The sequence below is a fragment of the Myotis davidii genome, unplaced genomic scaffold (assembly GCF_000327345.1).
Source record: "Myotis davidii unplaced genomic scaffold, ASM32734v1 scaffold143, whole genome shotgun sequence".
NCBI classification, from domain to species: Eukaryota; Metazoa; Chordata; class Mammalia; order Chiroptera; family Vespertilionidae; genus Myotis; species Myotis davidii.
This window is the reverse complement of record NW_006294876.1, coordinates 6,699,760-6,716,837: the sequence shown is the minus strand read 5'-3', so window position 1 is coordinate 6,716,837 and position 17,078 is coordinate 6,699,760. Positions and strand designations below refer to the sequence as shown.

The window sequence follows — 17,078 nt, the reverse complement described above, 5'->3', positions numbered from 1 at the left end:
AATATGATTATGTAAGCTCAATTTTTCTTCTTAAACACTCAAAATTCATTAATAAAATTGAATTTCTAGTAGCAGCTAAAATGACTTACATTCTACTACAGAAAGTTTATTTAAAGAAGAGATCAGTAACCTCCTGTTACTCAATTATTATTGTTTCTATTTTGTGTAATTCCCTAGATATACTTCTGGAAAATCAACATTACTTTTGTCAAAACAGACAAACAAACAAACAAAAACAAAAAACAATTCCCCCACATAATTCATATAGAGAAAATCTGGTCACAAAGATATTAGTTTCTTAAAAATTGATTTTTTTCCCCCAGTTAATTTTCACTAGGGAGATTTTTTTTGTCTTTTCTATAGGAGGATGGCAGAGAAACATTGGAAAGAATCCAGAGAAACTCTTGAATTAAAATATTTTCTTTTCGCAAGTGGAATTGCTAAGGGTCAGACCCAAACTACCCCCCACTGAGAGTGGGCACACAGAGACCACAGTCCATCGATCTACAGTGAAGTCACAGTCTCACTCTGCTTTCCTCTGAGCAAGTGGACGAGTAACCAGCAGGGAGACAGCTCTGGATATAATAGTAAAATCTTCCCTCTGCAGGAGCCTGATGATGACAGAAAAGTGGCCTTAATTTCTTCGACAGAAAGAGGGAGCTGTGAACTGTTCCCTGACCACAGTGACTGGTGGCAGCGGCTCCTGTGGATTCATGACCAGCCTTGAAGTGCAGTCGTGTAAGAGGCGCAAGAGGGAAGATGAGGCCTGGCTTCTGGGATCTGATGCAGGACTTGGCTTCCTTACCTACCAAGTCCTGCATCAGATCCCCAGGTCCAATGAAGGGAATCACCATGAGAGGATGAATGGCCTCATGCTTTGCAAGCCATGAACTCCCACTCTGGCGCCAGAAACACCTGACATACAGGACAGGCCTGTGTCTTTGTGCACAGTAATCAGGGCCACTCCCGAACAAGTCACTGTTGGATCTCAGAGTTCATGGTGATGGAGCTGCAAGACTGGTGCCCTTCTAATGCATTCTGATGTGTGACATGTCTGTTAGCAAGATTCCAACTCTCCCTGTCTGTCCCCCACTGAGTCATCAGCAACTGGCAGAATAATCCCTGGCTTCAATTAGTCCAGCAGGGAACACAAATCCAAACAAGTTTTAAGCAATCATTGGTTAATGCTGGAAAAAATTGCTCTATAAAAGATAGCTGGTAATAAATATCACCATCCAGTATTAATGCTCGCAATAGCATTGTTATCAGTTTTCTTCAAAATCCTCTGCATCCTGGGAGTCAGGACACAGGGATGTTTCAACCCCAGGGATTGAAGGCCTCTGGCTCCTGTGCCTTCTCTCAGGTGGCATGGCTGCGAGGGCACAGTGTGCAGGATGGACCTGGGGCTGCCCTACCTGCGCGTGCGGTGGAACGGGCACCTCTTCAGCGGGATCCTGGCCACATGCTCCCGCAGGCCCACGAACAGGACGCTCTGGCTGTGCAGGATCTGCAGGCTCCGGATGGGCTCCCTCCGCCTCTCCGGGAAGAGCTCAATCTCTTCCAGCACACAGCTCCCCGAGGTCGCAGTCAGGGGCGCCCGCACCTTCTTAATGGTGCCATAATCTGCAAGGGCAACAGGGAAGGAAGGGCATAAGGTCGGTGGGCCTCCCAGCCTGGCTGCTCAGAGAATCGTCTGAGGAGCTTTGAAGATGCTGTTGTTGGGTCCCAACCTAGACCTAGTCAATCAGCCGCACTGGGTGTGGGCCCGGGCACCAGGCATTTTTACTGCTCTCAGCAGACCTACAGTGCAGCCGGGGAAGAGAACACTCAGCTACCATCTGCCTCGTCCTGGAGCAGGTCTGGAGACCGGAGCTTACTGCAGCTCGAAGGAGCCACCCAACCCCTGTGGACCATCAGGTGACTGAAATTCTAAGAGACAATCTTGGGTTTCCAGTGTCAGAGGTCCTGACTTTGCCACCCTAGGAAGGCATATGCCCAGCCATGGGCAACTGCAAATCTGCAGGACAGTGAAGGCTGCCCCTTTTCCGTCCTGCCCTTCTCTGTCCCCAGCTTACATCAACCCCTTCCTCTTTAGCTCTGATGTTCTTCTTGGTGATGCTTTTCTTGGTCTCAACTCCCCAAAGTCTTCTTCCCTATGTGACAAGCATCCATTGCTAACCTGGACCCTGCAGTTCCACCTGCAGTTTTTCTGCTCACTACATGTGTCTGCTCACTTATTTATAAGCACTGCCCAAGGATGAGTGTCCCTGACCACGCAGACTCCCCAGATTGGCTGTGAGAGGCACGGAAGAAGGGCCTTTCAGCCAGTGAGGGGTCAATGCCATGTGTCAGGGACACCGACTTAAAACACATGCTACTGTCCCTGGATGTAGGCCCCTGTTATTAGCCTGCAAACCCAGTGCGTGAACCCAACCCTCTAGAAGCACCTCCCCAACATGTCATCAATTCCTCAAGTCATCCTGGAGGCATTGACTGAATAAAACCCATCAGGGGCCGAAACCGGTTTGGCTCAGTGGATAGAGCGTCGGCCTGCGGACTGAAAGGTCCCAAGTTCAATTCCGGTCAAGGGCATGTACCTGGGTTGCGGGCACATCCCCTGTGGGAGATGTGCAGGCGGCCGCTGATGGATGTTTCTCTCTCATTGATGTTTCTAACTCTCAATCTCTGTCCCTTCCTCTCTGTAAAAAATCAATAAAATATATTAAAAAAAATTAAAAAAAAAACCATCAGGGTCCAAGGTTTCCAACATCCTTCTTCTGTACACAGAAAAGGAGGCTAAGAAGTGACCTAAAACCAAAAGTAAGTCATAACCCTTTGGCTCCAAGGCGTCCTGTCAATCTTTAATCTTGGAAGGCTCTGGACAGAAAATACTTCCAGTATTTTTTGGTTTCGTGGAAGTCCTTAGAGATGTTTACTTTTACAGAGAAAAGATGTTTACATTTAAAGGAAAAAATACTTATGCAGACATATGTTGTCCTGAATTCGTTTAAAAATAGCTATCTGAAACATCTCCTTCGAATATGTATTATGAACTGACTACAAAATAATACATGCACCATTAGTAAACTATTACTTAATTTTATTTTAAGCTAGCTGGTTAAATGTGTTTGAGAAAGTTCAAGCATAAAAGCATAATTCTGTGGTATGCTGGGATGATTAAAAACACAGTATCTGTCTTTGTGGGGGCGGCGGGGAGTATGAGTTTGTGAGCAGGAGAGAAAGAGAGGGGGAAGGGGGATGGAGGAAGGGAGCAGTCTGTGGAACAGGCAGGCAGACATTTTAATAAATATACGATACATAGATTTAAGTGTTGAAGAAAATTTGTATGACTTTATTGTGCAAGTAATTGAAATCGCAGTTCCCAGCTGGTGGGGAATTCACCTTCATTGACTCAGGGTCTTCCTGCCCAGCATAGTGCAAAGCATGAATAAACACAAGGCATCAAGGCAGTGACCAGGACAAGGTGGGAGTTTCAGGAAGGTGAGTGAGCAGCGATGTTTCAGCCACTGCACCCTGAGAGGAGGTCCTCATCAGCAGAGGGAGGTGACAGCCTCCTGTGGAGCAGCGACAGGGACATCAAGAAACACTGACTGAGCAGTGGATGGCAAGGCTCTCACTAGGTGGCGGTGATGGCAAGGCTCCTTTGAGAGCTTAAATAAGAGACTCTTGGGGCAAAACAGAGCATTTTATAGCAATGGAGGAGTGGGGTGGGCAGGGGACAAAGGTGAGGGGAGTTCACCTGGCGAACCCTCATCTTCTGTCTGTTACTATACTATTTTCATGGGAAACACAGCTTATAGAACTAAATCCTATGCAACAGCTGAGCAAAGACCCCTTACTGCTTAACATGTATTTTTGGTAGATTATTACTCTGAGAAACCTGCCTAAATAATTGTTCAAATGTCAATACACTGACATGCATTTCAAACCCTTAAGCAACTGCACGTAAAAATTTTCAAAAAGATCTTTAATAAAATGACTTCAAAGAAATAACCATCACAGATCAAAACTTTCCAGCATATTTTCTGCACATCTGGTTTTCCAGCTGATCTGGAAGTGGGGCTTAGAAGCACCTCAGAGCGTGGTGCTCGGTGTGGAATTGAGAGGTGGCCCACCTCCTCTGCCTCTGCTGGGTCTCCTCCTCCTCCTGAAGCATCTGATCCCGTGAGGAGCCTCCTGAAGCCCCTCCCTCCCGTGGCACCAGAGTCAACACCTGTGGAACTCCCTTCCCCACAGCACTTATGAAGCTCTTTTGGTTTCTTGAAGCCTTTCCTTCTGCACTTCTTTCTCGCTCGATGGCCAGAACACTGTGACAGAGAACACCTCTCTCACCTGGATGTCTCCAGAATATTCACTCTACTCCCCTTACCGAGTCTGAAGTGACCGTCAGGGCACACACGACCACGCTGTCTCCTGCCTCAGACCTTCTGCATGAGGTGCAGGCACCATCTGAGTCGTCCATGGGCCTTGCTTCCCCTGCGTGTCTCTTAACCTTCCGCTCCCCTCCCCCTCACCTCTCTGTGCTGGTCACCAGGGGGCGCTTGCAGCACAGCGAGCCTGCAATTGCCCTGGTCCCTGCAAAGGCAGGTCCTTTGCCGGAAGTGGCCTCCCAGCCACCCTGCTCTGAAGCCTGCTGTCCTTGTGTCCTAGTTCAGATGGCTGACAGTCTTCTCTGGCCCCTCCGCACACTCCCAGGCACAAGTTTCCTGCTGTGGTTCCCATAACACCCAAGTCAGGGCATTCTCCCACCACTGACTCCTCCTTCTACAAGGGATATCTCCCATGGGCAGGGATGGGATCTTGTTCTTTCCATCTCAGCGGCCTGGTCTGGTGCCTGGCACATAATAGGTACTCAACTTCCTTAAGGAATGATTAATCGTGATTATACAGAAATTATTTCAAATTGAGATATAATCAACATGACATTGTGTACAATGTGTTTAAGGCGGGTAATGTGTTGATTTGAGACATTTATTACATATACAAATGGGTAAATTTGAAACAAAATAACCAAGGAATTTCAAAGTATTCCAAGGAATATAATTCTCCTTGAATAAATTAAATCAAATAAAGAAAAAGAAAGCCTGAGTAATTCTCCATTTCAGAGAAGAGTGGGTTTAAGGCAGCGGTTCTCAACCTGAGGGTCGTGACCCCTTTGGGGGTCGAACGACCCTTTCACAGGGCTCGCCTAAGACGATCGGAAATATATAATTACATATTGTTTTTTGTGATTAATCACTATGCTTTAATTATGTTCAATTTGTAACAATGAAAATATATCCTGCATATCAGATATTTACATTACGATTCATAACAGTAGCAAAATTACAGTTATGAAGTAGCAACGAAAATAATTTTTTGGTTGGGGGTCACCACAACATGAGGAACTGTATTAAAGGGTCGCAGCATTAGGAAGGTTGAGAACCACTGGTTTAAGGAGTGACATTTCTAAACCCCACAACACTAATGATACCACTATACTAAAGTAGAAATGTAATCAGGGATTCTGGAGAGGATACTTAGAATCCCCACCAGCCAGCACCTTGACGGGTAGGCAGTGCATCAAACCTTTTATGCTCTATCAGGCTCCAGTCCAATGTCCTCCCCTCCTTATTCAACACAAGACTGAAGCACACTCGCTCTGGACAAGGATGTGACAGAGTCATTGCTTCTTTCTTGGCAGAAGGGCTGGGTCAGATCATGAAAGAGACCAATGATTTGCACAACAATGGGACCTTCAGAGCACTTCATTTGTTGTTGTTTTGCTTTATAACAGGTATCACAGTTTAATTGCTAATCCACTTGTATTGTGACTTCTACATTGACCTTAATCTCCATGGGGGAGAGGAGGAGAGTGGAGGGGAGGGAAAGAAAGGGGAGATGTCAACTACTAAAAATGGTATGAACACAAATCTGAGAGTCACATATTTATAGTTTATCTCTCAAGCTGAACACTATAAACATTCGCTGGGAAAGAAACAAAGCTACAACAGGATTTTGAAAACTGGTCAAAAGCTGAGAAAACAAATGACCCTGAACTACCTTCACATAGAAAGGTGTAGGTGATGGGATCTCTCATCAAACACAGCTGGAATGATCAACACATTAAAGCTAATGCAAACAGGAATAAAAACTAACCAATTGTTTCAAAATAAAGCTAACATGCATAGAAAAGCACAGGTGGCTATCTGGATGTACACATCAAAAAATATAGACCACCTTCATTTTCTGAATTCAGTCCCTTTTCTGAATCATTCACTTGGGACAGTGAGTGATCTCATTGGTAGGGCCACCTCCAATGCAAATCATGTACCATCATTTTGTTTTCTAAACTACAATTTCAAATGGTCACAGGACATTAAAGTTGGAAGGGACCCACAAAAATATTTTGAATTTGGCAGGTGAGAAAAGCAAAGCCCAGAAAGGTTGAATTAGAAAGATCAGACTATTGGGCCAGCATTTAGGTCCTCTTCATATCAATCAAGGACTGGTTTCTTACCTTCAGAGGCATTTTTGTTTTGAAAGCATGTAAAGATATTATTCAACTCCCATAAAGGTGAGTCAGTAATGGTATAGCAGCTGATGACTTCCTAAAAGATCAGGTGGACTGATAAAACAGTGTACTCAATGGCAGTTGTTATTCAAGGCAAAGATTAAGCCATGATTTATAAACATGTGCTTATCTTATGGAATTCAAAACACAGATAATTAATGTATAAGTGGGGCCAAGCCCAGGACAGATCTGACTTCTCTATCAGGCTTGAGGCTCTCATTTCCATAAGCTCAGGAAGAAAAAAAGAAATAATCTGATTTAAAAATCTATTTCAATTCTATTTAAAAAAAAAAGAGAAAGGATTTAAGGTGGCAAAGATTTGTTTAAATGAAGACATTTACAATTAAAGTAAGAACCTTAAACTGCTAATTGCTGTATGTAATACAAGCTCTGTCTACTGTAAGCTCTAATGCACATAATTCAGTTATTAGTTGTTGAAAAGTAACCATATATAGAAAACAAAAAAAAAAAACAAAAAAAGAAAATTAACCATATGTTTGAGTTTGTGGAAAACTATCATGCTCAGTTTGCCAACTAACATGAATTTAGTAATTTTAACAAGGTTTTATTTTGCATTTTGATAGAGATGGTCAAGTATAACAGTCTGTATCATTTGGTATGAAAATATGCCTTATAATCAAATAGGGACTGTTATGGACACAAAATTCATATGTTGAAGTCCTACTTTCTAGTACCTCAGACTGTAACTATACTTTGCGACAAGGCCTTTAACATAGTAATGAAAATAAAATTAGGTCATACCGGTGGTCCCTAATCCAATGTAACTGGTGTCTTTATAAGAAGAGGAACTTAGGATACAGAGGTGTGCACCCACATGGAGGACACATTGACCTTGGAACTCCAGCCTCACTGTGAGAAATAAATTTCTGTTGTTTAATCCGCCCTGTAAGCGGTACTTTGTTATCTTTGTTATGGCAGCCTCAGCAAACTAGCACAGAGACTCCAAGGCAAGAGTAGGAAATATAAAAATAGATTTTGTCATCCAGATACTTGCTCAAAGCAATTTCAAAAATAGACTGTAAATTATTTTCCCTATTTCTCTAAGCTATTATGACTCAATTCTAATGCAAGAGTATTATAAATAATGTCAGATTCAAATTTTTTCACCTATTATGGTCACAACCTAAAATTTACATTACTGATGAATATTTTCAAATATTAACTTTTTTTTATTTGATGCCTATAAGCTAAACATATGGTTATAGGGTAGAAAAGAACAGGAGAAGATATGGGACATGTATGTAACATTGTGAAGAACTGATGCATTTTGATAAACATTATCCAATAACTCATATAGCTGACGCTATTGCTCACGACCTTTTGGCTAATGACTCTGGTGATCTTTAGGGGAAATTAAAGAGAACTAATGAACACTCAAGAATGAACTTTCAAGTATCTGAGTAAAAGGTCGCTGATCATAATGTATTTCTTTTTGGAAGATTTGTAGAATTTCAGTCTCACCAAAATTCAAGATTTTATGAACAAAATCCTTTTGTAGGAAAGGAGGAGGGCAGGAAGGGAGGAGAGAGGGAGAGATAAAAAAAAGAAAGAAATGTGGTTAACTCAATAAAATGTTTACTATTGCTGTGAATTAGATAATTTTTATTTTTCATACTTGTAGATGATAAGACAGCCTTCCTTCATTCACTGAAGTTTTAAAAAAAATGAAACAATAAAGTGAAAGTCATTATTCCCTATGTGTATAGTGAACCCTGTACAATGAAAAAGATGCCAAAAAATTAACTGAAGAACAGCAGCCTGAAGCAGTTCCAAAACTCATTATGATCCTTTCACAGGGGTCGCCTAAGACCATTGGAAAACACATATATAATTATATATTGTTTTTGTGATTAATCATTCTTTAATTATTTCAATTTGTAACAATGAAAATACATATATATATATATATATATTCTCTAAGGTGTAATAAAAATCTTAGAAGGTGGAGTGGCAACATACTTGATATATAGAATTTTTGTTGTTGTTTTATAAGAAAAGAAAAAAGTCATACCAAGAAACAGAGAGCTAGTTCAGGAGAATATGATATAAAGATGTCGTGGTTATTGCAAAGCATTGAACGGTGAAATCTTTAATCTTCACTCCATTTTCCTCCTACTGTTTCTCTAAGTTTTGTCATGTCTGAAAGGAATGTTTATTATTCTGCTTTCCCCGTGCTGAATCCAGTACCAAAATTAAGACTGAAGGGACAAGTGGCAATTCTGACACAGTGACCTGTGACAGGCTGGAGAATCTCTGCAGACACCAAGGCCATGAGCCTGGGAAGCGAAATTCCTTTATTTCCACTTGTCATCGGACTCTGATCCCAGACACTGTATCTGAGAGCCGTTTTTCGTGCTTGTCTCATTGACCCAGCATACTGCCGTGTAAAAGGAAACCTTTTGTATTTGCATCCTTTGCTGTTCCAACCATTATCCATAAGGTAATGATGAAATGCCCTCTTCCACTTGCTGGGCAGCATGTTGCCATAGCAACAGATCATTATATAAAGTTCATCAATTCAGCCAGTCATTACCCCAAAGTAGCAGAGAGCGAATATGTTATGAAAGTTCTTTCTTTTAACTTGTAATTGAGCAAGTGAATTAAATCGGTCTTGGCACTGGGAGCTCAGCATTACATTTATATAGTAAAAGAAAAAGCAGGTCTTCTTGGCTAGTGTATGCCTGAAAAGATGATTTTAATTAACTCTGTTTATCAGATGCAACTAATGGCTTATTTCTTCCCCAAAAGCATATGTTAGCCAGTTTAAATATCCTAGTCATAAATTACATGCAACAGTCTTTTTCTTCAAGTATTATTTTAAGCCATTTCTCACATCCTGACCCGTGGCATATAAGCTTCAAGGAGTCAGGCTCTGGGGGCCAAAGTCTGTCCTGTTCATTGTGGTCTCACTGGAGTCTAGAAGGGTTCCTGGCACACAGTAGGTGCTCCAGCGAGCACATGGTTCAGCGTGTGGACCCGGGAGCCCGATGGCCCAGGTTACACTCCCGGATCCAGGTGACACATCTCTGTGCCTTCTTCATCCTGAGGCCCAGCTCACAGGCCCAGGACCACACAGGGAGTTTATTCATGCAGTGGGCTTGGATGGTGCCTGGCACACAGCATCCGCTATATAAAAATGTCTTTTACTGTTTTCTTGCTAATTTTAGCTTATAGATAGATTATAAGCCCTACGCACATCTTGTACAACATGAGCAAGCTCCCTGCCCCTGTCAGCCCTGCACACATGAAACAGGAGAGATGATCGCTCTATGAATACTGCCTCTACTGCCTGCAGAACAAAACCTCAGAAGCGCCATTAAGTCCTCTAACTCATAAGCTGAGGCTTATAGGAAATTTACCACCAAAGTTTCCTGAGAAGAAAAACTATATTACCTTTAAAACAAGAGTGCAATTAATAGAGTCCTCTGGGTATCTTTTCTAAAGCTCTCATCTAACCCCACAGCTTAAATCTAACTCTCATCATTCTGCTAAGGAGGCAATTCAAGTTTCTAGAAGGAAATTGCTTGGCTTAGATTTATTGTGTCTAAATTACAAAACAGCCACCCAGTTGGCAAAGTTGGCAGCTCTTCCCTGACAGTCACCAGGCAGGAATACAGAGTCTAAATTACCCTCTCACCCCCAGCGGTGAAATTTATCCTGCGTCTGATCCCATTAGGTGTGGATTGAGATGGTTGAGAAAAATCTATGCTAAGCACTTTTATATTTTTGCAAAATTAATTTAAAAGAAAAAGAGAGCTTTTTACTCGATGGAATAAGAAAATTATTTTGTCATTTTTCTGAATTGCTACATTATACTAATTGTGAACTAGTAGTTCATATGTATACTAATTATGAACTAGAGCTTGTCTCATATATCAAGCTATTTGGTAGCTGGAGTTTTCACTCTTTCTTCAGTCAGGATCTTATTCATTCCTATGGCTTCAAACTGATCTGAGGTCTCTATTCCAGACTCAGACTCCCCTTTTACTTTCAATGGATTTCCAAGCAGCTATCAGACCTACACATGCATATTCAGGACTGAGATATGTCTCCCCTTCGGCTCAAATCTGTCCATGTACCTGAAATCCTGAATTCATTTGTTAGGGTAAGAATTTCAATTTGAGCTATCCATACCTTTCATCTTCATCTCTTATCACTCTACCCACAACACCAGCTAATTTACATTTGTCACCTTTCAGAACATCACTGGTATTCTATATCTGCAGATTTTGTCTAATTTGCACCTTCTCCTGGGAACACCCATCCATACCTTCTCCACCAGGCAACCATCGCCCTATCTCTAAGAGCCAGCTCCCATACTTCTCTGGCCGGGGGGGTGGGGGGGGGTGGTAACTCTTCTAGCTCAGGTCAGTGGTCCCAAATCCCTGTGCCTCAGGGATCTAAAGGAAGAAATGCTTAACCAGTCTTTGTGGAAATGATGGGGATGAATAGGCTTATACTTTTCAACTGGACCAACTGAGCCGGCATTTGTAGGGCAGAGAAGGAAACGAGGGTATGTGAGGGAGGGAGGGTGGCCTGACCAAACCAGGGATGATTAGGGACCGTGATGCATGGACATGTAGGATTAATATTCCTTGGAAAGGTGGTGGGTGCACTGGGTTGGAGCCAGTTGCGAAACAGTCCAGTTTATGTGTGTTTGTGCAATGCTACAAGGATAAGAACGTGTTGGACCCCGCAAAAGCACTTTGGTCAGCAATTTGCAATAAGGTAGCAGAGGTAAAGATTCTATTACTCTGGGAATTAGCAACTTCAGCTTCCCAACCTATGAATGGGTTACAAACACACCATGACATAGATCCCTTGCAACTATGGTGCAGAGCAGGTAGTTTTGTCCTGCTGGGTTGGTCCCTCATGGCAGAAAGTGACCTTGATTTCTCCAATGTGCCATCTACAGAATGTCATTCTCTATGGTTGCCATGATTGGGAAGCCCTGCCCTGAACAAAGTCCTACACATGGGCTGCAGGAGATATGACAAGGACACACCTTAGCGACAATACTTAGAACAACAAAATACTGGAAACTCCTCAAATGCCAAACAAGATTACCTTAAGTTCAGGCAAACAAGGGAAAACTGGACAGCAGTGAAGATGAACGAACTGTAGTTGCATGCATGAACATGGAGGAATCACTCATTACAAAAAATATTGAACACAATTTTTAAAAAGCAAGTCTCAGGAGAATATACATAAATTCACTAACTTAACATTCAAAATCATATAAATCAAGTTATGCATTCAGGATGTGTGTCAGAGGCTGCAGAACAAAACTCAAACATGGAGAAAAGATTGGATCACAGAACACTAGAAATGTCAAAAGCCTCGTCAACAAAGCTGGGTGAGAGGTCAAAGCACAGGCCTGGCTAGATGAGCTGGCACTCTGCCTGCCTCTGGTGCTCCTGGCATGCTCTGTGCTTAAGGCCAGGGAGCCCCAGAACCTGAGAACCCAAAGGTTCAGGTTACATCCTGAAGATGAGCTGTCTGGTGAATCACCATAGGCCAAGGAATCAATGAAGACTAAGACAGCTGTCTTATATCCAAGCCATGCAGAGGGAAATTAAGGCTTCCCACAAATATTAAAAAACACACAACACCAAGATTGAATAATCAATACAATTTCTAATTGAGCGAAAAAACTGTACTTTAACTTAAAGAAGAGCAGCTCATTATAAAGATTGCCTTTAAAGACCCAATTTACCAAGGACAAGTCCAGGCCTCTGTGGTTGAGGCTGTTTTTCACTTTGAACTAGTGCTTTTGACCCATGGTCAAGGTCAGACTATAAAAATTTATTAATTGATCATATCAATGAGTTCCTAATCAAGCTCCTGCCCTGATAATTAATCTTAGAAATCACTTTCAATACTAAGAGTGAGAATTTTTTATTATTTCAAAATCTTATAAATGTGTGTATTTAGACAATGTATTGGAACTTTTTTTCCACTGGCACAAATACATAAAAGTGGAGGCCTATAAACCCTCACTTTCTGCTTATTTTAATTCAGGACCATGCTAAGGGACTTTTACTAATTGTAGACAACTCCCAATATTTTAGCCTCACACATATTTCTAGTTAAATAACAACAACAACAAAATCTTAATTGAGTAAATTTTCCTCTCCTTTCTCTCAAGTTTAATTCTTCAAGTAAAAAATTATATATTTAATCAGTTGTGTGTGTGTGTGTGTGTGTGTGTGTGTGTATGACTTAGAGAGGAAGGGAGAGGAAGAGAGAGATGGAAACATCAGTGATGAGAGAGAATCATCAATCACTGCCTCCTGCATGTCTCCCACTGGGGATGGAGCTCGCAACCAGGCATGTGCCCTGACTGGGAATCTAACCATGACTTCCTGGTTCATAGGTTGATGCTCAACCACTGAGCAAAACTGGCCAGGCTTTAATCAGTTTCTTATACTCAGGTGGAACACAAGAGTTAGACTAAAAATAGATAACAAGAACTGCCCTTCTGAATATTGCTTTAATCTCAGAATGCTTTAATAATTTCAAACAGAAGTTAAGCTTTTATAACCTTCAGAAATCCAAAAAGTGATGATAATCATTCACTTGGACAGCAAGTTAATTAATTTGCATTGAATGCTCTTAAGTGGCTCAGAGGTTTTTTTCTCTTTTCCTTTCACATTTGGTGTTAGTTAAAATAATGACAATGGGGCTGTATAATTTCGAGGATGGCTGGATGGACAGATGGCTCTCCACTCTACCCATCTATTACATGTTTCTTTTAGCATTTACTATGGTCGGACAATGCAAAACAAAGGAAGGGACTTTTTTCTTCACATTGATTTTTCTTTGGTCTAGAAGAATAACTGCCTACATAATTATATTTTCAGGTATTCATGACTTCAGGGGTTGTTGGTTAAATTCAGGCTGCCCTGATTCTTCATAAAAAAAATCTCATTAGCAAAAGTCACATCCTCAGCTTCTCCTAAGAAATTCTTATTTATCCAATGGATACGTCAGATAGGATGAGGTAGAAAGAGCGTTTTTCCCCTCAGGACATTAGCTTGAAACATCATCCCATTTTTAACACTGTGAGAATTGTGTGCTCCTTGATAAGAACTCCTACAGCAAAGACAATTCTATTTAAAGACCATAAAATACCCCATTTAAGAAACATCAACTTGGCCGTATCTGTTTCAAACAGGAAAGTGAGAGGATAATATTATAAATAGACAGCTTTCTAACCTCACTACGCTATTGTTTTAAAGAAGGAAATTAAAAGAACTTCTGATGTTGACACTACACCTCTGCAAATGACAAATACTATTCCCTCACATCGTGCACTGTGAATGATTGCACCACCACCAGCTGTTGACCCAAATCACAGTTGGCTGCAGGCATCCTGGTGCAAAGAAATGCACTGTGTTAATTCACCAGGATGATTTGAGGAGAATCCCTTTCTTCTAATGGGTTCCAAGTAGGAACTACAATATTGGGGAGTATGTCTCACTCCCCACACCTTAGTGCTCTTGCAGGTCTGTCAAATCTCTTCCTTGGACAATAGGGGATTCCTCTACCAACATCTCCCCTTCGAAGGCTTATTTGCAAAGAAATGATGGAGTGTTTTTTCTTCCAATCACTCTGCTGTGTAACAACTTCTGGAAGAAAGTCCACACAGAATAAAATTGTTGATGATATCCCGTCACGCAGTGGACACTTGCAATTATTCCTCCCTAGTCCTGGTGTGCATGGTTGCTTGCTTTAGAATTCAATTACCTACAGGTCAAGGGCCAGATCTGCTTAGTAATGGCTGGCCGTTATTGCCAGGCAAGGGTCATATATACAAGTTATCAAGGAGAGTGCAATGTGCTCAGATGAAGAATTAAAAAAGGAGACATTCAAAACCAAGGCATAAACAATCCTACAAATAATTTGGTTACTATGATGAGATATGGTTCCACTTTGGCTCAATCTCCTGACACCTTTGCAAAGCCCTTGTTACCATGTCCTATATGTTATATGAAATCAACAGAAAGATTTATTTATTCTGAGGACAGCCTGCCTTTCAAGGGATAAGAAGACAGCATTCTGGTCACTTGAGAGGAACCTAGTTTTCCTACTGCCAAGATTCACTTTGTTAACACATCGTAACAGAATCAAATTATTCCAGATTTTATGGTAGTAGGGAGAATTTTGCTTTCTGATTTAACACCTTAGAGAATGTCTGTGGTGAGCCAGTTGACAGCAATTTCACATATTATTCTAATGCCCATCAGCAATGTGGAGGTGTGCTGTATTCTACTAGTAAATGTCTGTTCTTTGCATTGCCCTCCCAAAAAATCACAAAGCCTCCTCACAGAGGTCCATGTCAACCCTGAGCAGTAGACAGTCTTTCCTTTGGGGATCTTGAATGCTCCCCGGGGGTCCTGGAGTGCCTGGGTGTCAGCGAGGCAGCATCCCCTGGGGGAGAACACAGAGGGTAGCATGTCTCACCTAACCATCCAGCATTTGGGATTTCTTACATTTCTGAGTATAATTTGACTACCAGCTCTGGTACCCATTAATACCCCAAGTATCTCACAACAAATTTGAGTTTACAGAAGGGTAAATCAGGTAAACGGAAACTTGCAGGCTGCCACATACATTACTAATACAATTGGTAGTCTAATGGTGACAGGACTTGGATGTATTTCTTTAAAAGTCATTTTCTTTTAATACATAGTTGATTACGTGGTCATCATGGAAAAGGTAGAGAAACGCACAGAATTTTACTACTCAAGTTTAAACCCTGGTAGCATATCCTCTCTTGATTTTCTGCATAAAAATAATCATCAGACTGTATTGGGCACAGGAAACACTTTCAATTATATTCAATACAACTGATCTTATTACAGTGACCCCCTAGAGTAAAATACATTTGCATAAAATCTCCTTTAAGACATGAGTATTTTATATGAAAAGGAGTAGTTGACAAGTATTACTAAAATTTCAAAATATACTTAATGTATTTGCCATTGCCAATGAAATGAATGAGATGGAGACCAGGAGATCTATAAGTAAAATTCTATTATAATAACACTTGTAGATTCCTAATTTACTTATCAGACAAGTAGGTTTTCTCATAACTGAATTGTCCATGATAAAAATATCTGCTAAAACTTATTAAGCATGATCCTCAATCATGTCCTCCAATAAGAGTGTTCTCCATCAGGCTTGCCTTAGGTTTTCATGTAGAAAGTGTTTTGAATGTCCCTCTGCAGAAGTGAAATTTCAGACTTCACAAAACAAGGGAACCTGGGGCACTGTGTGGACAGCAGTAACATTTCTTTGGAGTTATGAGATACATAATTTCACACAGAAACAATAAACTAACTAGGTTTTTGTATAAGCAGGAAAGTGGGTCCAGAAAAGGAGACTATTGTGCTTAAACTCCAAAACTGCCATGGTACCTAAAGCAATTATACCAAAAAAACCTGCATCAGGCAAGCTTTATATGAAAACGTAAGGTAAGGAGAAACAGTTTGTATTTTTTTTTTTTGTCCAGAGACCACACTGCTTTAATAACTGGGACAACTTTCAATTAACACTGATGATGTGAAACACAAGAAAGTAGAAAGATGTATATGGTTCTAAAACAAAACAAGATGGAAAGAGAGAGACTAAGAAAACCATAAAATCACTACTCCACAGAGAGAAAAAAAAGAAAGAAAGAAAGAAAGAAAGAAAGAAAGAAAGAAAGAAAGAAAGAAAGAAAGAAAGAACATTGCATCACATTTAGAGTAAATTGGTGTATTTACTGATTCATAGCATATAACTTCATAATATTATTTTGTGATTCGGGAACTAGGAATTAGCTATTAAAATTATTTGGAAAACATAGTTAAAAACAAAACACATTAAAATGCAAGAATTCATATTCCTATATTTAGTAAAACAAAATAATTAGCTGTGTTTATGCCATTTTAAGTGTTTTGGCATATAATAAGTTGTTTTTAACAGTAGAATTTTCATTCTAATTGGGCCTGACATAAACTAATACTAAAGAACTACATTTGCTTATTGAGTTCACGACACTGAGAAATGTCAGGGGAACAGCAGAAAGCCAGGCTACACTTTAAATTTGGCTGCAAGACCAGAAGCACAGTGCAAAAGCATACCCGGCTGAGTTAGTGGCGCTGGGCCGCTGGAGTAGAATCCCACATTCTGGATGGCTCAGAGGAACAAATGTCTTATCTCACAGTTCTGGAGGCCAGCAATCTGAAAAGGTGGCAGGGCCACGCTCCCGTGAGACTCTGGGTGGTACTTTTTTTCTCTTCCAGCTACTGGCAATAGCTTCTCAATGTCTGCCTATTGTCACTCCATTCTCTCTGTGTGTGTCTCTCTCTTTTTCTTATAAGAATACTAGTCATGCCTGACCAGAATGGCTCAGTGGTTGAGCGTTAGCCTATGAACCAGGAAGTCATGGTTCAATTCCGGTCAGGGCACATGCCTAGGTTTCAGGCTCATCCCC

At 41.1% G+C, this 17,078-nt stretch overlaps 1 protein-coding gene across 1 annotated transcript in view; it reads right to left on the bottom strand.

Annotated features, from left to right (window-relative positions):
• The window catches only part of SEMA5A (semaphorin 5A), a 296,373-nt gene that overhangs the window by 60,875 nt on the left and 218,420 nt on the right, over positions 1–17,078 (bottom strand). The window contains exon 11 of the mRNA XM_015567657.1: positions 1,416–1,623. Coding sequence (XP_015423143.1) covers positions 1,416–1,623 — 208 coding nt within the window. The remainder of the gene's footprint in view (positions 1–1,415; positions 1,624–17,078) is intronic.